The sequence below is a fragment of the Pristiophorus japonicus genome, chromosome 3, assembly GCF_044704955.1.
Source record: "Pristiophorus japonicus isolate sPriJap1 chromosome 3, sPriJap1.hap1, whole genome shotgun sequence".
NCBI lineage: Eukaryota > Metazoa > Chordata > Chondrichthyes > Pristiophoridae > Pristiophorus > Pristiophorus japonicus.
In genome coordinates, this window is record NC_091979.1 from 114,133,246 (window position 1) to 114,157,187 (window position 23,942).

At 42.1% G+C, this 23,942-nt stretch overlaps 1 protein-coding gene and 1 non-coding gene across 8 annotated transcripts in view; both read right to left on the minus strand.

The window, feature by feature from the left end:
- The window catches only part of LOC139259843 (neurabin-1-like), a 180,966-nt gene extending 167,932 nt beyond the window's left edge, over positions 1–13,034 (minus strand). For 4 of the 7 annotated variants that reach the window (XM_070875726.1, XM_070875725.1, XM_070875724.1 and 1 more), the window contains exons 1-2: positions 12,365–12,455; positions 10,147–11,919 (exon numbers count right to left, since the gene is read on the minus strand). In XM_070875726.1, coding sequence (XP_070731827.1) covers positions 10,147–11,760 — 1,614 coding nt within the window. In that variant the 5' untranslated portion in view covers positions 11,761–11,919; positions 12,365–12,455. Of the gene's footprint in view, positions 1–10,146; positions 11,920–12,136; positions 12,165–12,364; positions 12,497–12,632 lie in introns of those variants that run through there. The other 3 variants (XM_070875722.1, XM_070875721.1, XM_070875723.1) reach the window with 3 other exon arrangements.
- LOC139260572 (U2 spliceosomal RNA) lies at positions 2,368–2,562 on the minus strand. The gene has a single exon (XR_011592817.1). It is a non-coding gene; the product is annotated as a U2 spliceosomal RNA (small nuclear RNA).
- Positions 13,035–23,942: the final 10,908 nt, after the last annotated feature.

The following is a 23,942-nucleotide window of genomic DNA, read 5'->3' on the forward strand; positions in this document are numbered from 1 at the left end:
ACATTTTGCAGACAGACCTGACAAGGGAATAATAAACATTATATACTTTCCTTAACAGGATAAAGAAAGAAAAACAAAGAATAACTGCAGCTATGACTCAACCGCATTAGACAATTCTGATATTCAAACTCATCTCACCCTTCATGGATTCTTACACTCTAGCTTCCTCGAGGTTTTGCCAATCATAGCAAGTGTATGGGTTACCAGCAATATTGGGTTACAAGAGTCAGGAGCACTTTCACATTTTAGGGTTTTTACGCTAGATATTCTCTCAGGTTCTGCTTCAGATTCTTTTACGTCTTTAAAGCTGCTTCAACGAGACGCAATTTTAACATTATACATGCTGTTACTCACAGTTGGGTGGGAAAATCCGGTGGGTGTGTAATTGGGAAGTTATACCCGAAATTACACCAATTTGTGCTTCTATTTTATCAGTATCAATTACCCAAACATTTCCTGCTAATTTCATACACAGAAAATTCGACCCAACTTGGAGGATACACTTTTTTCTAATAATGAGATAAGTCAATTTCTACTTTTATTACTTGGTATTCTAGCATTTTACTAGTAGTTTGGGGAAACTGAAATCCATCACCATGAAATCCATAACATTAAATTAGTGCTCTTTCTTTCCTTTTACCTATAGGTATTTTATTTTCTCTCTTATTTTGAAAGTTGAGAATACACAGCAAGATGCCATGCAAGGTATAACAGATGGAGATAGGACTAAGGAAGAGACTGGGGTTTAGCTACACTACTGAGCCATCCTCACTTTGAAGGCACGGGGTGGGGGTTGGTCCTGGAGTTTGATATCAATTTGGGAGGAGAATGAACGGGTTGGATTACAACTGGATTCCTGGTATCAGTCAATAATGAGAGGAGGGGGTAGACTGGTTGCAAGTTTCTAAATTCAGTATTTTCTGATAGAGACATGTGTAGAACCAATCACAAAACACTGAATTCAGCATCTCCTCTTTGTCAGGAAGGTGTCATTAATTATGTCTACATTTCCTAATTATAAACAAAACATAGATGTTTTCAAAATGAAACTTATTTGTTGAGAAAAAAAGTTGGGACAACAAATATTGGGCCGGATCTTGCTGGAGCGGGGTATCTTGCAGTGCGCACCTTTAGTGAGGACTTTTTTTCTACACTCTTCAGCTTGAAAATGTTTTGCACTGTAACTTGCTGGAAGTGCGAGATGATAATGGCATGGCGAGGGCAACAGTTCATGTGGGACCTTAGTGAACACCACCAACTGAGTATCTTCTTAAGTAATAAGATTTAAAGAGTGAGAAAGAAACAGAGGAAGAACGGAGAAGGAGGCTGAATTAGAGTTAAATCAGGTACACAAAGAGAAATAGAGGGAAACAATGATAGAATTAGGAGAGAAAAAAAGAGAAAAAAGAAAAGCAAGAAAAAAATTAAAACTTTACAATGATATTTTTAAAATCTCTAACAACAGTAAACTACATGCAGGAATGAAATTGAACCATTCAAATAATTCACTTTCTGGGCCAGAGTTGGCAGTCATTAACAATTATAAGAAAAGACCATGTCTTAATTACCAGGCTTAACGTATTGTGGTGAGTTTAATGGGCAATTAATGTGCAAATCTAGCCATGTTCTTAAAAATAACAGGGAGGCTAAGGGCAAGATGCCGCTTGTGCAAAGCAAACAGCGGATGGTGTAAATCGACCAGCAAGCAGTTCTGGCGAATCGCAACTCACGGCTTGTCTCTTAATCCTCTGAATTTGCTGGCTGATTTGCGCATTAATAATGGCGTATGTCATTAACACGCCGTTATTTTTCCAGCATGATGCAGCCGATGACGTGCATCCTTTTTGATGTAAAAGATGGATAGCTTGTATTTAGAAAGTCAATTGAAAACACTCAAATTCATCATCCAGTTTGCAGTCAAACAATTTTGAAAAAAGCAAAAAAATTATAATGGAGAGAGATAATTTGACTTTCCATTGAGAAAAATAAATAATTTAATGTTACTAGTTTGAACGTAAGCAATAAGTTTGTAATCAATGAGGTCATGTTTGAAACTGGGCTGTTTTTAATCCCTCTCATATACAACTATTGAAATTTGGCCATTAACCTTTCTTCCAATAATTCTGAAACATAACCAAGCAAAGAAAAACATTACAACACTGGGCAAACTAAATTCCACTGATGTATCTTGGGATACTGTGCACATATACTTAAGACAGAGGCATCTGCCAATCTTTCCAATTCTTTGTCAAATCACAAACGCCAGAGGTCACCTTGCACACATCAAAGATCACTCTGCGCCAATGCTCTTAGCCAAAAGGCCGAGAGCCACTGCACCGTTCCTGGAAGTACTGCAATACCAGGTTCGTGCCATGGAGGTGGATGGGTCAGCAACCCCACACACCTCCGTGGAGGTGGATGGGTCAATCCACCCCACCCACCTCCTATTTCCAAAAAGCATAGGAGAACCACCTTCCTGATCCAGGGAGAACCACTTTGGGGTCATGGTTACTCCCGTCAGGTTAGTTACGCATGATCTTAGCCAAAAGGCCGAGAAGCGATAGCTTTGCAGCTCTGACAAAAAAATTAAGTCCAAGACCAGGCTTTTGGGAAAGGTTTCAGCTTTCATTATGAAGGTATTGTATAAAGATACGATAGTCAATTCAATGGATATATTTAATTCATCATAGGAAGTCCCTCGAAATCGAGGAAGACTTGCTTCCACTCCTAAAAAGTGAGTTCTTTGGTCGCTGAACAGTCCAGCACGACAGCCACAGACCCGGTCACAGTTAGGACAGATATTAGTCGGGGGAAGGGGGGAGGCGGAGGGTGGCACTGGTTGGCTGCACGCTCCTTCTGCTGCCTGTGCCTGACCACTTTACGCTCGCAGTGTTGAGATTCGAGGAGCTCAATGCCCTTCCGGGTACACTTTCTCCACCTAGGGCAGTCTTCAGCCACGGTCTCCCAGGTGTCAGTTTTGATGTCGCACTTCACCAGGGAGGCTTTGGGGGTGTTCTTGTAATGTTTCCGCTGCCCACTTTTGGTTCGTTTGCCATGAAGGAGCTCCGCCGAGAGCAATTGCTTCGGGAGTCTCATGTCTGGCATGCGAACTAAGTGGCCTGCCCAGCGAAGCTGATCGAGGGTGGTTAGTGCTTCAATGCTGGGGAAGTTAGCCTGGGCAAGGATACGGATGTTGTCCTCCCAGGGGATTTGCAGGATCTTGCGGAGACATTGTTGGTGATATATCTCCAGCAACTTGGTGTCTTCTGTACATCGTCTATGCCTCTGATCCATACAGAAGGGCAGGTATTACTACAGCCCTGTAGACCATGAGCTTGGTAGTAGGTTTGAGGGCCTGGTCTACGAAGGCTGCACTGACACACTGGAGGTGATGTTGAATCTCCGCATCAACGTTTGCCTTTGTTGACAAGAGGCTTCCGAGGTATGGGAAGTGGTTCACATTGTCGAGGGCCATGCCGTGAATCTTGATGACTGGGGGGGGGGGGGGGGGGAGCCATGCTGTGCGGCAAGGACAGGTTGATGGAGGACCTTTATCTTACAGATGTTAAGCGTGAGGCCTATGCTTTCATATGCCTTGATGAATACATCGACTATATCCTGGAGTTCAGCCTCAGAACGTGCGCAGACGCAAGTGCCGTCCGCGTACTGCAGCTCAATAACAGAGGTTTGGGTGATCTTGGACCTGGCTTGGAGGCGGTATAGGTTAAACAGCTTTCCACTGGTTCTGTAGTTTAGTTCCACTCCAGCGGGGAGCTTGTTGACAGTGAGGTGGTGCATAGCAGCGAGGAAGATTGAGAAGAGGGTTGAGGCGATGACGATGCCCTGTTTGACCCCGGTCCGGACGTGGAATGGATCTGTAATGGATCCGCTAGTAAGGATCACAGCCTGCATGTCGTCGTGGAGCAGGCAAAGGATGTTGACAAATTTTCGGGGCCATCCAAAACAGAGGAGGACACTCCATAAGCCCTCACGGTCGACAGTGTCAAAGGTCTTTGTAAGATTGAAAAAGGCCATATATAAGGGCTGGCGCTGCTCCCTGCATTTTTCCTACAGTTGTCGTGCTGCAAAGATCATGTCTGTTTGTTCCCTGTAGGGGACAAAATCTGCACTGTGACTCCGGGAGGAGCTCCTCAGCCACAGAGAGAAGACGGTTGAGGAGAACTCTAGCGACTACCTTCCCAGTGGTCGATAGCAGGGAGATTCCTTTGTAGTTGCCGCAGTCGGATTTGTTCCCCTTTTTAAAAATGGACACAATCACTGCATCTCTCAGATCTCCCGGCATGCTCTCCTCCCTCCAAATGAGATGTATCCGCGCCAACAGCACCTCTCCGCCATACTTTAGCGCCTCGGCAGGAATTCCATCCGCACCCATAGCCTTGTTATTCTTGAGCTGTTTTATGGCTTTGCTTACCTCGTGCAGCGTCGGGGTTTCACTGAGGTGGTAGCAGGTTGCATGCTGCGGGATGGAGTTGAGAACACTCGAGTCAAAGGCAGAGTCTCGATTGAGGAGATCTTCAAAGTGCTCCTTCCAGCGGTCCCTGACAGCCTCGGTGTCCTTGATTAGTGTTTCCCCGTTCTTGGCCAGGAGTGGGGTAGGGCCTTGGGCGTTTGGACCGCCAGTGGCCTCGACTGCAATGAAGAATCCTCGCGTGTCACGGCTGTCGGCTAGTTGTTGTATCACCTGCACTTTCTCCATCCCTGTTCTTTAGTTCCCGTGTTTTTTGTTGGACCTCAGCCCTGAGCAGTCTGTAACGTTGCTTTGTAGCTCCAGAGTTGGATTGTTGCTTGAGGCTCAGAAATACTCTGTGCTTACGATCTATTAGCTCTTGGGATCTCCTGATCATTTTCATCAAACCAGTCCTGGTGTTTTCTGGTTGAGTGACCAAGTGTTTCTTCGCAGGCACTGGTTATGGAGGCCTGGAGGGCAGACCAAGCGCTGTGGACATTCAGCATCTCAGGTCATCAAGGCACATCAGGTTAGCTGTGAGGCTGTATAGGGCTCTCTTAGCTGGATCTTTAAGTGCCCCGGCTTTGACTTTTTTGCGGCACTGCTTCTGCTGTCCCCTCCACTTTGGGGCTATGTTAATGTCGATGATGGATCGGATTAGGCGGTGGTCCATCCAGCAATCGTCAGCTCCTGTCATGGCGTGGGTGATGCACACATCCTTGCGATCCCTGGCTCGGACGATGACATAGTCCAGCAGTGTTTGGAGCGAGGGTGTTGCCTTTTATTTGTCCTCTGGCGGAACAGGGTGTTGGTGATGAGGAGCTCGTGTTCTAGACATTTTGTCAGGAGTAGGGTGCCATTGGAGTTGGATTTCCCTACCCCCTCTCTGCCAATCATGCCTCCCCGAGGGCTGAGTCTTTACCGACCCTGGCATTAAAATCACCGAGGAGGATCAATTTTTCACCCATGGGGACGCGGGACAGGGATGTCTCGTGGTTGGAATAGAAATCCTCTTTAACCTCATCCGTTGCATCGAGTGTTGGGGCGTACGTACTGATGACTGTGGTGCATTGGTTCCGGGATAGGGCAAGGCGAAGGGTCATAAGGCGTTCATTAACCCCGCAGGGGGAGTCTTTGAGGTGGCTGACCAGTTCATTTTTGATGGCAAAGCTGACTCCATGAAGGCGGCGTTCTTCTTCTGGTTTTCCTTTCCAGAAAAAGGTATAACCTCCACTATGTTCCTTGAGCTGTTCTTCCCCTGCCTGCCGGGTCTCGCTTAGGGCAGCGATGTCGATGTTAAAGCATCTAAGTACCTGGGCAACGATGGCGGTGCGGCGTTCCGGTCTGTCGCTGTTGGAGTTATCTATTAGGGTTCTGGCGTTCCAGGTCCCGAACTTCATATTAGTTGAGTGGAAGATGCCTGTGCGTGAGTTCTTTTAGCGTGGGGTGGTCATTGCACACCGACTACCACACGGGCTTAGCTGAGCAAGGTCTTGATCCAATGGCAAGGGCGACTGGAGACCAGGCACTGCTGTTTGAGCCTAGTTGCTTACGGTGAGATTTTGGCCGCAAGCTCGGCGCTGAGTAGCACCCTTGATGGCCACCTACATAGATTGAGTTATATTATTGTGAAATATGTAATGATTTAACTTTGCATTGTGTCAATCACTGGGAGAGGGAGGTCTGGGAGCCGTAGATGAGGGGGGCCTGGGATAAGAGTCCCAAGATCTGAGAGCAATGAAAGGAGGTTCCTTGGAACTGGTAGCATTGGGGAGTGAAAGCCAAATGACAGGGATCAAGTGCTAGGTTTTGGAACACTGGCGGGGGTAGGGCAGTGAAAATCTGAGGGAGGGAGAATTTTATATATACAAAATTACCCTCCCGAGCCCCCAAATAGTTCCAAAAATAAAAGTTTGATTGAATTTTTAATCTTTTGACTGAAAAAGTATATTGTTATTAAACAATTTTATTTTGCTGTCAACAAAGAAATTATTGTTGCTAATCATCTGTGTCATAATCACAAGTGATGTCTAAGTGAGTAGCTCAGAATAGAAAAGGAGCAGTTATTAATATTTTCACAAGACTTGCCTGAAATAAAGCTTCAAGAGTTCAATGTACTTCTTTTTAAAGTAATTTAGAAAAACAAAGAAACACAGATCTTCACAGGGTGAGGGAACACACTCTTTGCTTCAACTCAAAACTACTAATGTATTCTGGGGAATTCTGCAAACTACAAATGCTCAGAATGCACAGATGTGGCTGGAAACTCTCCTATACATTCTGGGGAAAAATATCCAGTCTAGGTCTAGGCTTTAGACAGGGTTATTTTTATTGATCCAAAAGGGTGGCACTGTGTAACCCAGTGTCACGGTGGTCCCTCTCCAGTGCCACCCGGACACGCACAAGACTGCTAAAGAGAGGCCGGTAGACATAGTGATCACCCTCATGGATCACATGCTGTGGATGGCTGTTTTGGCCAGGCTCAGGGGCAGACCCACGAGGAACTCTTCCGACCTGCCCGTACCCACCCGCCCACCCACCAAATTGAGACAGGCCGAGGCCTTGAAATAAAGGCCCAGATTTTGCAGTCAGCGGCGAAGCAACGGTGATTGCCGCTGACCATGAAGAAAGCTGCCCACAAAGATCTTGTGATCTCTGTGGCAAATACGTTAGGTTTCAACACTAAATTGATTGTAACACTGTTGAAAGGGTATCCCCAACTCGATGCAGCAGTGATATCATCAAGCTAAACAGCCAATCACATTGAAAAATTTTCACAGACCGCAAACCAGGAAATAAAAAGCACTGATTCAATTCACGTTTTTATACAGCGAACAAAATAATACTTGGGACATCTATATGGGGTTAATGTAGAAGCTGAAATGGCAATTTTTAAAAAAAATCATAAAATTAAAAATCTGGTAATTCATTAGAATGGAGAAATTTGACATTCCACAAATCTAAAATTTGTTTTTCAGGGCTAAAACGGTTATTCAGCAGCCAATACACCATTAAAACCTCAGTTACACCTATTCCAACAAGGGTTAACTTATAATGGGGTGTTTAACCACGCAATTAGATTGGAAAACTTGACTTTCATGAGTTCAACGGATTTCACTTTTGCCGGCTATGGGGAGTTCCACAGCACAGCCTGTGGTAGAGCATGGAATGACTGACCACAACTTCAGGATATCTGTGTTTATCTGCACAAGCATGCACTAATCCTAAAGTTACAGTCAGTTTCAGAGGGGTAATGATGGCGATCGCTGACAGTTCGCCGTCTTTACCACCGCAAAATCCGGGCTAAGAACTTTAAGCAGGGCTTTAAAAGACACAAAAACAATTAGATTGGTAAATTCAATCATGCTATGATATATGCAATTTTGTTTAAAATCTTATTTTGAACATGAGAAATTTATGTTACCGAGGGCCGAAATGTATAGAATTTTTATTTCAAAAAAGTGATTCAATTAGTTTTTATGCTTTTTTATAGGTAGGTTCGACTGACTTGGTAGTTTTCATTAATCCTTAGTAGTTTCTCACAAAGTTTTCTAGCGGATTTCCTCACTTTAAATTTGCATGGTTCCTACTTCTGCAGCTGTTTTACTTTGAGCCAACCAACAAGGTTGACTGAAAAAGTGGGAGTACAACACACAAGCATGATACCTGCAGGAGGTCCACACTATTCACGGAACTCTTATACAGGGCACGTATATACACACACATATACACACACAGTGATTTATCTCCACAAACTACTTGGAAAAGTGTAAATCTATCATTTTTAGATTGCAAGATGTCATATTTCAGTCAAAAAAATCTATTGCATTACCCAAAAGTATCAAAAACAAATCTCACCCCATTCATATCACTGCCAACCTCATTACCATTAACTGTCATTCTGATCTCAAGGACAACTGCTGAACAAACCTTAAATGTCATGTCTAAATTCACTGTCTTCACTCCAACCAGCAGCAGATTTGTTTACAAAACATTTCTGGCTTTTGTCAAATGTAGGAAAATATGTTCAAATGGTTGCACAAGAATATGGGAATTTTAGAACAAAAGTTTAAATTAATATACTTTTCAAAATGTATTTTAAGGCATTTTGGGTTTTTAAGAGTAATTTCCACCTAATGAGGTCACTAGAATTTGTATTTAGTTGGTAATGTTACAGAATATGTAAAATGTTAGAAAATTCTTAAAATATCTAATATTGTCAAGATATGATCATGCACACCTTTATATTAATTCTGTGCTGACTTATGAATGTAACTGCAGAACCCTACAAAGAACAGAAAATTAAATATTTATGACAATTTAGAAATAGCTCGTAAAATATCACAATAATGTGTCAAATGTGGGCTATCCATGTGATGCATGCAGGGATATCAGTATTATGCAACAGATATTATTTTACATGTATCTAATGGCCTTTCTAAAAGAAAGTATAGACAGATTTAACAGGAAAAGGTAAACTATTTGTTTTTCCTCCAAGAATGAGAGATTAAGGGGAAAAAATCTCTGATAGTCATAATTGGATTTTATTCCATCTTGCGACACTTTCAAAGTAGTGAGTTTTTTGGTACGAAAACCATTTATTAAATTAAAATTTGATTAACCTGTTTGATCAGAAAATATGCTGCCAACAGTCTTCTTAAAGATCAGATCATAACCAGTTTACAAAAATGATTTTGTTGGTATAAAGACACCAAAACAAGTCAGTGATAACTCAGTTGACAACTTCTAAATCACATTTCCAAAATTCCCAAATCTTCTTACTACCATCAAAATTCGCCGGTGGTTAGAATGATTTTGAAACAATTCAATCACAAGCAATATGATGAGCACTTGGCCAACAGAGGTCATTCTTGACAGATGCTCAGTAGTAACAACTTTTAACACATAGTTAACTGTACAAAATGTCTGGGGCAGGACAAATTTCTACTTTACACTAGTCAATCTCACATGGGAAGTCTTGATAAAGTGTTATTTTCAAGTGAAATGGGGTTCAAGCACAAAACAGAGAAAATGTTTTAATCAGATAAAAATATATCAAATATCTACATTTTCAGTCCCCATTATAAAGTCATACATTCTGGCCTATTTTTATATAATATTGCTGATGAAAGGCTTTCTCCGAAGGAAATCTGCCAATCTCAAGAAACTGAATGGTGCAGCGTTCTGTTCTTCTATTTCTAGGACTTAATCAAATCCAAACTGTTAGGAAGAAGGGTTAGAAATAGAAATAGACTTGGCCGGATTCAATCTAGTTGTAACTGAATGCAAGTCCAAAGCATACAACTGTACATAAAATGGAATGAAAATGTCAAACTGGTGGAATACAGGTTGCTCTTTGGATCATGTAGTACTTTATAGAGATGGAGCATCTACAAGTCAGATCTGGGTCCAACTGCAGACCTCCATTCCTTTTATCCAGATATCCAAAAAATGCAATATGCTTCTTTAAGCCCTCTATTGACTTATTTCAGTAACAGGTTTTTGTTGGGAGTTAGAAGGGAAGATATTTATTTCAGAAAGGGTCACTAAATCAATATATCTAGTCTGTGATTCACAGATGAAGAGGAAGAGGGCTTTTATCCCCTGTCACTAAGATTTTACAGTTCCCTTCCTCTTTCTATCAATATTGTAGAACATAAGAAAATCAAGTCACCTACCTTGATTGGAGCAGTGGAGAAATTAACCTTTCTGTGGAGCTTTGGCTCTTCTTCCTCAGAAAGTCCACATATTTCCTCATAGTCATCAAGGATATAGTTAATCTCTTCAACCAAGTATTCATCACCACACTTACTTTCATTTTCTTCTTGGAAAGATCCCTCAGTATCTTTATCATCTACAAATGCAGCATTCTCTATCCCACAAACTTCTGACCCCAAAAACAACTTTCCACTGACTCTATCTTCCTCTTCAATGTTCTCAGTATCCTCATCTTCCTCCTCTCCAACACTGTCATCTGATTTGTTCGTTATCTCTTCAAATGTCTGGTCTCCGTCTTCATTGCTGTTGGAAGTTTCATATTTCTGCCCTACCTCATGGCTATTGCGCTGAGCAAGATGCGGCTCCACTGATTTCTCCATCATCCTCTCAACAAAAACATTATCCAATTCAATTTCACTCTCTGAAGATTCATTCTGAACTTCCACCAATTCTGCCCGAACTACTCCTATTTTATTTGGACCCACATTTAGATCATGGCTGATTAATTCACTGTTGAGGGCGCTACTGCTCACAGGGACCGTTTTATGAGAGGAAGACGCATCAGAGAAATCGAGGGCATCTTCGTTACAGTTGTCTGCTTCCAAAAAACGACTTTCGCGCGTTTTGAAATTGCTGCTACATGTCTGTATTTCTGCCTCTTTCGGATCTTTACTTTTCTGTGTAGATGTATTCCCTGAAACGGAACGAGACGATTTCCCATCATCTCCTGCAGAGGACGTGCTTTTACTAATGAATGTAGTGCTGGGCGGCTTTTGCTGGTTTGCAGAAATCCGATAATGAGTTGCAGGGGGCTTTGTTTTGTTGTCTTTGTTTGTTTCATCGCTGTCACTATCCACTAGAAAGCTTTCTAATCGTCTAGAAATTGGGCCAGCATTTAGGGACGAGCGAGGTTGATTTTGTTTTAAATCGCCAGTAGCTTTCTGATTACTTCGATCTCTCAAATCGCTATTGGACAGATATGTGTCGCTCTTAACTTTTCTTCCTCCACTTTCTGAAGATGATGAGCCGCTTCTTCTACTCTCAGATGAAAGGCTACTTACTGAAACTTTGTTCTCGTTTTTATGAGGGACTTTATCAAAAACATTTTCCTCAATTTGACGTTCAAAAAGTTTTCTCGTTTCTGAGAATTTTTCAGCCATGCTAGTTTTATCCAAATCCCCATCTTCACTGTTCGTTTTATCAGAAGAACTGGGCGTTTTTTGACATGACTTGTGGATATTATTATATACAACTCCACTTGATTGTTTTTGTGGAGAAACTGGATGCAAGTCAGACTTGCTGGTTTCATTAATTTCAGTCGTGTCATCGGTTGTGTTGCCCATTTGTAGCAACATACTTTTTATTTTATGTACACGATTACCGAAATTCCTTCCTCTCATCTCTTCCCGGTGTTCAGTTTCTCTCTTCGTTTTTTGAACACCCATTTTAGAAATGTTTTCCTGTTTGCTTCCATCAAAAGTGCATCTCAAAGCCTGAAAATCTGCCTTATAAGCATTCCTGTGGGGCGAAGCGCTCCTGAACGTCCTCTCTCCTTTACCTTCAGCTTTCATCATATTGTTCAACCATTCGGCGGCTACGATGTGATGGGAATTGTTAGCAAAGTCTAAGGGCCGCCCCGGGAGGTTACCATCGGCTCCTTCGGGCTTCTGGACGAGAAGCCGCAACGACAGCTGGCGCCTCGGCGGTTACTTCAGCGGCTCGCGACTCTCCATCTGCAGAAAGGAAAAAAAGCCGAGGAGTTTTACAAAAAACGACCGGGAATTTCTGCGCTTAAACTCGCTTTGCGTGGCCCGGGAGGAGAGAGTCGGCGCTGCAGGGCGACCCGAACCGACTCAGACATTCCCAAAACTAAACGGCGCCCTGTCCCGACAGGAGGCAGCGCCTCCCCGCGCCCTGCTCCTCGGCCGGCGGTTGGCGCTGTGCTCTTACCGCCCAACCGGAGGGTCGCTCGGCGGCTGCCGCTGCCGGTACCGGACCACGGAGCCACAGTTTTACTTTGCCAGTGGAGTTTGTCCCAACAATTTTACTTTGCTCACAATTACAACTCCCGTCACCGCTTCAGAAAATAAGGCAAAGTCGCCTCGATTTCCCAACAACTTTAAGGGAGGGGGACCTATAAACCCTACCCAACTCAACAGTACCAAGAGACATCAGTACCGGGAGTTAATCTGCACTTTCGGTGCCAGGGCCGTTCCCTTCCACCCTCCAACTCCAGCCCATCGCCATTACCGCTTCCTCCTGCCAATTCTCGAGCGCAGCCGGGGGCGCGCGCACTGGCGGCGGCCGCGAGCCCGGACGGAGCGCGAGCCCCGCACTCTGCACTTAGCAAGCACGGCAAGACGTGCAGCTCGCGTTTGCTTTGCTGTTTACCAGATGAACGAGAAATAAGAAATAACCCATTAAAAACACACACAAGGCCACAAACCTACGAAGACGGAGCTGCACTGCTTCGCCGCGTTCACGTCAGATGGTGGCTGGCTGTTGCTCCTCTTGGATAAGTTTGTTTGCCAATAGATCGCTAGGACGTGTCCTTAGAGACCTGAAGGAGGCATCATTAAAGTTCTTTCAAATGAATAAGTATCCCGATGGAAAGATCGCTCTCTCCACCCCCTCCCCCAGTCTATTACCGCAATTCATAGAAGGAAAGTTTTGATTCAAGATAATTTCACGTTTTCCAAGTAGTTAGGTGGTAATGTCAAAGTCACCATGCAGTAATTTATCATAATATTATTATTTTTGCAACCGGGCTAAAACTTACTTATAATGTTTGTTTTTTTTCAATTGTGTTTGCGACATGTCACCCCATTCCTTCCCTATCAAGTTGTCTGTAATCCAGTAGGAGCCAGAGACGTAAACTTGCCGCCGATGTGTCAAGGACACCAATGGAATTCTATAGATTTCCCACAGTATAGGTGGAAGGAGCAGTGACACAAACCACCAAAGGCTTAGTATAGAGCAAGCAGTGCATCGAGAGACTCTCGCCGCCGAGATCCCTTTTAAGGATCAATCAAGCAGAAGGAAATTTGATGAACAATCTTGGTAATTGATTTTAAATGCGTCTGTTTAAAACGCAGTTTCATCGTTTTAAAGGAAAGGTGTGCGGGGTGTGGGGTGTGGGCTGTGACTCAGTTGGTCGCACCCTCGTCTCTGAGTCAGATGGTTGTGGGCCCATTCCAGAGACTTATAATCTAGGCTGACACTCACTCCAGTGCAGTACTGAGGGAGTTGCTGCACTGCAGGAGGTGCCGTCTTTCAGATAAGACTTTAAACTGAGGCCCTGTCTGCTTTCAAGTGGCTGTAAAAGATCCCATGGCACTATTTTGAAGAAGAGCAGGGAAGTTATCCCCAGTGTCCCGGCTAATATTTATCTCTCAAACAACATCATTAAAACAGAGTATCTGGTCCTAATCACATTGCTGTTTGTCAGAGCTTGCTGTGCATAAATTGGCTGCCGCATTTCCTAATTTATGACAGTGACGACACTTCAAAAGTACTTGGCTGTAAAGCGCTTTGGGACATTCGGTGGTGGGGAAAGGCGCTATATAAATGCAAGTTTTTCTTTTATTAACGCATGCTCAAAAGCAACGGCGACTGTTAGTGACAACTATTGGCTCTATCATGGCTCAAAGCCTCCCTGAAAAAGTGCAACATTCCCACTGACACCTGGGAGTCCCTGGCCAAAGACCGCCCTAAGTGGAGGAAGTGCATCCGGGAGGGCGCTGAGCAACTCGAGTCTCATCGCCGAGAGCATGCAGAAATCAAGCACAGGCAGCAGAAAGAGCATGCGACAAACTTGTCCCACCCACCCTTTCCCTCACCTGTGACAGGGACTGTGGTTCTCGTATTGGACTGTTCAGCCACCTAAGGACTCATTTTAAGAGTGGAAGCAAGTCTTCCTCGATTCTGAGGGACTGCCTATGATGATGATGATCATGTTTATTGCTGTAAGGGATATCTAACAGGAATTTCGCACTATAGCTGACAAATAAATAAACTTGCATGTTGTTTTAATGCTGCATTTCTTTCTTAACCATTTCCTTGGACTTGCAGTGTTTCCTTTTATGGTTAATATAATTTTGAAAATGATAAAGTAGCCATTTCACAGTGATTCAGAAGGTGACTGCTTGCATAGATTCACTGATAACATCTGTGCTAAAACAGCTGAAATTACTCATTATCATAGGCAGTCCCTCGAAATCGAGGAAGAATTGCTTTCACTCTAAACGTGAGTTCTCAGCTGACTGTACTGTCCAATATGGGAATTACAGTCTCTGTCACAGGTGGGACAGACAGTCGAAGGAAAGGGTGGGTGGGGAGTCTAGTTTGCCGCACGCTCCTTCTGCTGCCTGCGCTTGTTTTCTGCATGCTCTCGGGGAAAATTATTTTATGCTTACTATAAATGATGTTATGTAGATACATTAGGTGTTGAAATGACTGTTTTTGGTTAATATTACAATCATCATAACAGGCTTTGTCATTATAAAGATGTGAAGTCATACGTGGAATGTAATCTGTGCAGCTTGTCTGGATATTTTAAATTTCCCTTGAGGGATAGAGTAGCCATTGGATTTTCTGTGGCACCTCCCTGTGTGTTGCTGACCTAATTGTAAAGTCTAGGGTATTTTTAAAGGCAGGAAATGCTGGAAACACTCAGCAGGTCAGGCAGCATCTGTGGAGAGAACATGGCATTTTGGGTATGGCCCTTTCCTCAGATTTTACAGGCAGTCTGACCCAATCTGCTAAATCAAGTAGTGCTTTTAATGTAACCAAAATCAACAATGAATGCTTGACAATTACCAGAAATGCAAAGAATAGTCACAAATATAATTGCAAAGGATACTAACTGGGCCACTACTAATTTAACAAAATAGAATCCATCACCTTAGTTCAAATGTCTTTATGTGCCTTGTTCAGGCAGATTTGAATGATAAAGTGTGTGTGAGGTTAATTATAATTGTTTTGGGATCAGATGAAGCTGAGTGCAAAATCTGCCTGGTATGATAAACCTGATAAACATGTGTCTTATTTTATTATTGTCATTTTATTTTAAAATACTTATAAAGTATATACTTATAAAGAAATCTAGAGATTCTAACAGGGTACTAATATACTGCCATTTTTGTGTCGCTGCTTAGAGATTTGAATTCACAGAAGTTGACAGAATCCAATGTCGTGAACCCCATCTTGAGCTTGACAATAGTCTGGAGTATATGGCAATGTGCTGTCCAGCTTATGCACTTTTCAACCATTAGCAGAGTTTTTATAATGTTTTGCGAAAGCCCACATTCCCATTCACACTTAAAATGTTCAAGCTTTCCCAGCTAGAAGTGGACCTCTCCTCACGACGAGATTGTGATTCTGGACAGATATTATAAATCAGGCATTGCTGGCTGAAAATTGATTCTATAGTAACCACCTTGAGAGTAAGAATATGTGCAGCCATAGATGTAGTAACAATAGGATTGAATGTTGAAGTGAAAGTCAACTAACAAGAGAATGAAAGGTTTGAATCTGACATTCTGAGTGAAAAGATCAGTGTTTTCACAAATGCTTTGCTAGTCTGTCACGTGCACATGGTTGTAGTTCCTATTTGTATTATATACTGAAATCTGTGTTTTTACCATTTTGAAAATGTAATGGATAATTTTAACAAAATGAAGAAAAAGTATGGTTCTTCATTTAATCAGTTTTTGAATAAATACTGAAGAATTGGCTATTATCTTCAAAATATCTGTATTTTTATGATTATCATTTACTCTGTAATTGAGCAATGAATCAGATGAAAGACCATATATTAGCCTGAACAGTTCTTAGCTTGTACATACAGGTATTAACTTATTTTATACATTACTTTGTCTAGATGTTGCTATTTGAGGAAGGTTTTGATCTGATTCAGTTCCTGGCACATTCCACTCTGAAAACTTAGCTGAAATGCTTGAATATTGATCATGGGTACACGTTCACAGGAATTGCAGGCAGTATATATAGCACATGGCACAGAATGTTGATATATATTTTAATGTTTGTATTAAAATAGTATTATATCCAATCAGAAATATAATATAGGAATTTAGGAACAGCATTCAGCCCCTCAAGCCTGTTCTGCCATTCAAGCAGATCATGGCTGATCTGTACCCTCACCTAACAAAAACTGTTGATCTCAGTCTTGAAAATGTTAATTGACCCTCAGCACCCACAGTCTTTTGGGTAAGAGAGTGCTTCCGGATTTTACTCCTAAATGGCTATGTTCTAATTTTAAAAGTACACACTTTTGTTCTGGATTCTCCCACCTTAGGAAGGTTTCTTTGTATCTACCCTATCAAATCCCTTAATCATTTTAAATTCCTTGATAAGATCATCCCTCAACTTTTAAACTGAAAGGGGACTTAGAGATACGCAGAGATATAGCACTGGAAGGACATATAGCAATGATGTACAGAGTCGGGGAATTGAAAAACAGACACAGACAAGAAGTAGTGGTGGAGACAGAGACTGGGATATATATATAACCAAGGTATAGAAACATATACTGATTTATACAGAGTTAGGATATAGACAGAGACTTATGTATATATATATATATATGCAGGGTACAGAGGCAGAGACCGGCACGTACAGAATCAGGGTATAGATGCAGAAACTGCTGCATACAGTGACTCATGTATACAGTCAGGATAAAGTCAGATTGATGTATAGAGTCTTGGTGTGATGGTTAGCTTGTACAGCTAGAGACTGGAGTGCACAGTGAATGTACAATCAGACGGTGGTGTGTACAGTGAGGGTATAATTGAACCCTTTAAGCCCTGGCGTCATTCTGGTGCATCTGCACTGTACCACCTCAAATATCTTTCCTATATCTCCCTTAAGTCTGCCGTCACCACCCCTCTCCTAAAAAAAAAACAACCTTCGACCCCTCCGTCCTTGTAAACTACCGCCCCATCTCCAACCTCCCTTTCCTCTCCAAAGTCCTTGAACGTGTTGTCGCCTGCCAAATCCATGCCCAGCTTTAACACAATTCCATGTTTGAATCATTCAAATCCACACCTGACACAGTACCGAAACGGCTCTCATCAAAGTCACAAATGACATTCTTTGTGACAGTGACAAAGGCAAACTATCCCTCCTTGTCCTTCTTGACTTGTCTGCAGCCTTTGACACGCTTGACCACTCTATCCTTCTCCAACGCCTCTCCACTGTCGCCTAGCTGGGTGGGACTGAACTTGCTTGGTTCCATTCTTATCTATCTAATCGTAGGCAGAGAATCACCTGCAATGGCTTCTCTTTCCACCCCCTCCTATTTCACATGTTGTTGGCAACATCATCCGAAAACACAGCGTCAGTTTCCGCATATATGCTGATGACACCCAGCTCTACCCAACTACCACTTCTCTTGACTCCTCCATGGTCTCTAAATTGTCAGACTGCTTGTCCAACATTCAGTTTGGATGAGTAGAAATTTTCTCCAATTGAATATTGGGAAGACCAAAGCCATTGTTTTCGGTCCCTGCCACAAACTCCGTTCCATAGCCACTGACTCTATCCCTCTCCCCAACTTCTGTCTGAAACTGAACCAGACAGCTCGCAACCTTGGTGTCATATTTGATCCTGAAATAAGCTTTCGACCACATATTCGCAGAATAACTAAGAGCGCCTATTCTCCGTAATTTCGCCTGTCTCCGCCCTTGCCTCAGCTCATCTGCTGCTTACTTCCTCACCCATGCCTTTGTTACCTCTAGACTTGACTATTCCAACACACTCCTGGCTAGCCTCCCACATTTTACCCTACATAAACTAGAGGTCATCCAAAACTCGGCTGCCCATGTCCAAACACGCAACAAGTCCCGCTCACTCATCACCCCTGTGGTTCCTGACCTACATTGGCTTCCGGATAAGGAAAGCCTCAATTTCAAAATTCTCATGCTTATTTTCAAATCCCTCCATTGCCTCGCCCCTCCCTATCTCTGCAATCTCCTCCAGCCCCACACCCCCTCGAGATGTCTGCGCTCCTCTAATTCTGCCTTCTTGAGCATCCTTGATAATAATCACTCAACCATTGGTGATGGCTATCCTTTCTGTTGCCTAAGCTCCAAGCTCTGAAACTCCCTGCCTAAACCTCTCTTTCCTCTTCAAGATGCTCCTTAAAACATACCTCTTTGACCAAGCTTTTGGTCACCTGCACTAATTTTTACTTGTGCAGCTCGGTGTCAAATTTTTTAAATCTCATAATACTCCTGTGAAGCGCCTTGGGACGTTCCACTATGTAAAAGGTGCTATATAAATACAAGTTGTTGTTGTCATTGCATATTTGTCTGTTTACAGACCTAGTAAATGTATTTCAATCCACAGTATTAAGTAACAAAGGCCTTCAAAAATGCTCCCACAGGTCTTTCATTTAACTCTAATTGAAAACAAGTAGGAAAACAGCAACTTACATTTATATACATAGAAACATAGAAACATAGAAAATAGGCGCAGAGTAGGCCATTCGGCCCTTCGAGCCTGCACCGCCATTCAATGAGTTCATGGCTGAACATGCAATTTCAGTACCCCATTCCTGCTTTGTCGCCATACCCCTTCATCCCCCTAGTAGTTAGGACTACATCTAACTCCTTTTTGAATATATTTAGTGAATTGGCCTCAACAACTTTCTGTGGCAGAGAATTCCACAGGTTCACCACTCTCTGGGTGAAAAAGTTTCTCCTCATCTCGGTCCTAAATGGCTTTTCCCTTATTCTTAGACTGTGATCCCTGGTTCTGGACTTCCCCAACATTGGGAACATTCTTCCTGCATCTAACCTGTCTAAACCCGTCAGAATTTTAAACGTTTCTATGAGATCCCCTCTCATTCTTCTGAACTCCAGTGAATACAAGCCCAGTTGGTCCAGTCTTTCTTGATATGTCAGTCCCGCCATCCCGGGAATCAGTCTGGTGAACCTTCGCTGCACTCTCTCAATAGCAAGAATGTCCTTCCTCAAGTTAGGAGACCAAAACTGTACACAATACTCCAGGTGTGGCCCTGTACAACTGTAGTAACACCTCCCTGCCCCTGTACTCAAATCCCCTCATTATGAAGGCCAACATGCCATTTGCTTTCTTAACCGCCTGCTGTACCTGCATGCCAATCTTCAATGACTGATGTACCATGACACCCAGGTGTCGTTGCACCTCCCCTTTTCCTAATCTGTCACCATTCAGATAATAGTCTGTCTCTCTGTTTTTACCACCAAAGTGGATAACCTCACATTTATCAACATTATACTTCATCTGCCATGCATTTGCCCACTCACCGAACCTATCCAAGTCACTCTGCAGCCTCATAGCATCCTCCTCGCAGCTCACACTGCCACCCAACTTAGTGCCATCCGCAAATTTGGAGTTACTACATTTAATCCCCTCGTCTAAATCATTAATGTACAATGTAAACAGCTGGAGCCCCAGCACAGAATCTTGTGGTACCCCACTAGTCACTGCCTGCCATTCTGAAAAGTACCCATTTACTCCTACTCTTTGCTTCCTGTCTGCCAACCAGTTCTCAATCCACGTCAGCACACTACCCCCAATCCCATGTGCTTTAACTTTGCACATTAATCTCTTGTGTGGGACTTTGTCGAAAGCCTTCTGACAGTCCAAATACACCACATCAACTGGTTCTCCCTTGTCCACTCTACTGGAAACATCCTCAAAAAATTCCAGAAGATTTGTCAAGAATGATTTCCCTTTCACAAATCCATGCTGACTTGGACCTATCATGTCACCTCTTTCCAAATGCGCTTCGATGAAATCCTTAATAATTGATTCCATCATTTTACCCACTACTGATGTCAGGCTGACAGGTCTATAATTCCCTGTTTTCTCTCTCCCTCCTTTTTTTAAAAATGGGGTTACATTGGCTAACCTCCACTCCATAGGAACTGACCCAGAGTCTATGGAATGTTGGAAAATGACTGTCAATGCATCCGCTATTTCCAAGGCCACCTCCTTAAGTACTCTGGGATGCAGACCATCAGGCCCTGGGGATTTATCAGCCTTCAATGCCATCAATTTCCCCAACACAACTTCCTGACTAATAAGGATTTCCCTCAGTTCCTCCTTCTTACTAGACCCTCTGACCCCTTTTATATCCGAAAGGTTGTTTGTGTCCTCCTTAGTGAATACTGAACCAAAGTACTTGTTCAATTGATCAGCCATTTCTTTGCTCCCAGTTATGACTTCCCCTGATTCTGACTGCAGGAGACCTATGTTTGTCTTTACTAACCTTTTTTTCTTTACATATCTATAGAAGCTTTTGCAGTCCATTTTAATGTTCCCTGCAAGCTTCCTCTCGTACTCTATTTTCCCTGCCCTAATCAAACCCTTTGTCCTCCTCTGCTGAGTTCTAAATTTCTCCCAGTCCCCGGGTTCGCTGCTATTTGTGGCCAATTTGCATGCCACTTCCTTGGCTATAATACTATCCCTGATTTCCCTTGATAGCCACGGTTGAGCCACCTTCCCTTTTTTATTTTTACACCAGACAGGGATGTACAATTGTTGTAGTTCATCCATGCGGTCTCTAAATGTCTGCCATTGCCCATCCACTGTCAACCCCTTAAGTATCATTCGCCAATCTATCCTAGCCATTTCACGCCTCATACCTTCAAAGTTACCCTTCTTTAAGTTTTGGTCCATGGTCTCTGACTTAACTGTTTCATTCTCCATCCTAATGTAGAATTCCTCCATATTATGGTCACTCTGCCCCAAGGGGCCTTGCACAACGAGATTGCTAATTAATCATCTCTCATTACACAACACACAGTATAAGATGGCCTCCCCCCTAGTTGGTTCCTCGACATATTGGTCTAGAAAACCATCCCTTATGCACTCCAGGAAATCCTCCTCCACCATATTGTTAGCATAATTAGCAAAGAAATAAACATGAAAATGCACTTCCCAGAGTTGGAAAGGAATAGAGGAAGACAAAATGTAAGCAGAGCAAGTTATGGGAATCATCATGTTTCCAAATCTTTTACTCAAATCAGTAGCGACTTCCTAATTATGAAGTTGCAATTTACAAACACAATAAGTTGATCATTATTGTCAGCATCAACATTTTGGTTGATTAAATAAATAACATACAGATCAACAATGAACAGATGCTACATGGTCAATATCATGAAGTATAAGATGACCACATTAGTGATTAATGATGCACTGTTGTGGATATTTTGGACTATTACAAAGATATTTTGATAAATATTTTTCATTTTCCTTACAAAGAACAGCAGACCTGTTGCATTCCCAGCTGAGTTTTTCAGATTGTCTCAGAGGGTCAATGGGTGATTTGTTCCCAGGAATTTGATTATTTCATTCTGTAATAGTCATTAGGAAATGTGTATGGATTGACTTGCCTTTTAATTTTTTCTTTGGGCAAGTGCCTCAGCCCTACTTGGTACCTCTAAGACAATTTGGGACATTTCTGTGTTAACTTGTATCCTTCTACACTGTGGTATAAATAGAATGCAGAAACCTAGTGCTCCAGGCAACTAAGAACAGCAGTTTTTTTTAAATTAGAAATACCTCCTCTGAAGTTCTAAATCACACAGTTGTTCAATTTACAATATCCTTGTGCTGGGTAAGCACCAAGTAAAAATACTAGATCTCCACTGGAAGACATACTGTATTTGAAAATCAAATCTCGCAATCCATGGAGGCACTAATACATTAATTATCTTTTCAGTGTAGTTTGCTTCTTTGAGTTTTGTGGTAATTCTCCAATTCAACTATTATAGTATATTTTCAGTGTTTATACAAAATATGGGACATTAGGTATTCCAGTAGTACAGGCAATCGAGCACCTATCTCTATATCAGCTGGTTGATATTTTGAGTTCCAGGATTGCTTGTAACTTGAATCTATTGCCACTATTAGAAATGAGTTCTGTCAGTCTTAGAACGTTTGCTATATAGAATGCTATGCTACAACAGGATGTTCTGTCTCAAGGAAATGTAAAATAAAAATTATACAGTTAGTTGTGAAGAAGTTCATGGCCCTGACCATCTGACTTTCCAGATTAAAAAGAGATGGTGTGATGTGAGCAGGTATTATAGGAGGATGAAAAGAGCTAATCAGGGATAAAAATATGGAAACAAAATCTGGAACATCTTGAGTTATGTCTTCGTGAAATGTTGTTTGTAGTACTAACTAATGAAAAGCCACTTGTTAACTTTAGTGTTCTATGTGATTCATGTATGCATAAGGGCTCATTGTAACGTTTGTTATGTTAGCTCCAGACAAACATGTTCTTTTCCAGTAGATGAAAGAATTAATATGTAAGGAGCAAGCTGAGATTTAAACATGCTTTTAAATAACTTTGATGCTTTATAAAACCTGCAATTAGCATTTAATCCTACAGTTTTATATTTAAGAAAATGTCCTTATTGACATTTTCAGTTAACAAAATTAACATACTCAGATAAATATTTCGTAGAGTGGAAAAAAGAAAAATTGAGTTTATATAAGGACTTATTGCATGTCGTATATAATGAATTAGTTTTTGAAGTTCAGTCATTGTTGTTATGTAGGGAAAAAACACTGAATTTATACACAGCAAGATCCCACAAGCACAGTAATGCAATGAATGACCAGCAACTCTGCTTTTGTTGGTGTTGGTTCAGGGAAGGCTGTTGGTTAGTACAACAGGAGAACTTCCCGCTCTTCTTTGAATAAAGGGATCCTCATGGGATTATTAATGTCAACTTGGACCAGTAGAACAGAAATACAAAAATGCCTTAGTTTAATATCTCAATCGAAGGGCTGCACCTCCAACAATGTAGCACTCCCTTAGTACTGCACTGAAGTGTTAGCTTAGATTATGCACTGAAGTCGTGGAGTGGGGGCGTGAACCTACAACAACTTTCTGATTTAGAGTTAAGAGTGTTGCTAACTGAGCCAAGTAGATCCAAATCCTAAACAAATAAAATGAGAGATAGGACACAGAGGAACAGAATTATAGGCAAATGGAAAGTGGGAAGGAAGAAAGAAAAAGGGCTGAAAGGGCAAATAAATAGTAACGATACAGTAATGGTAATATTCAATATGAGTAACAGATAACTAATGGTACAAATTGCACAAAACATGCAGTATTTTCTTACTGATCTACAGTTCAGTCATTAATAATGACTGCATTATAATAGTAATGATCTGCTTATTACAATCCATGCTGTTTTATGTGGCATATGGTGGCTAAATGTTGGGCCCCAGGGACCACAGATGGTGCAGCTAGATTCAAATTCATCATTCTTCTATTTGACTATATATGTGTGAGTGTGTGTGTGTGTGTGTGTATGTGTGTGTGTGTGTGTGAGTGTGTGAGTCAGGAATTCATGAGGTCAGCAAATTCTGAGGGTGCCATGGCAAGAATCTGTTTGATCCCCTTATCCTCAATACATTGATTGGATTTTGAGATATAGGTCCAGTTAGAGATAGTTTTCAAGTTTAATAGAAAAAATATGCTTATGAGACCAATAGGTGGGCTACCCTCTTCCTTAATAACAGAATGCAACTGCATACACCATAAGCTTGCTAAAAGTCTAGTGCAGACTGTATTACATAGGATTACATAGGATTACATAGGACATATGGCACAGAAACAGGCCATTCAGCCCAATCAGTCCATGCCGGCGTTTATACTCCACTCAAGCCTCCTCCCATCTTTCCTCATCTAAATCTATCAGCATAACCCTTGATTCCCTTCTCCCTC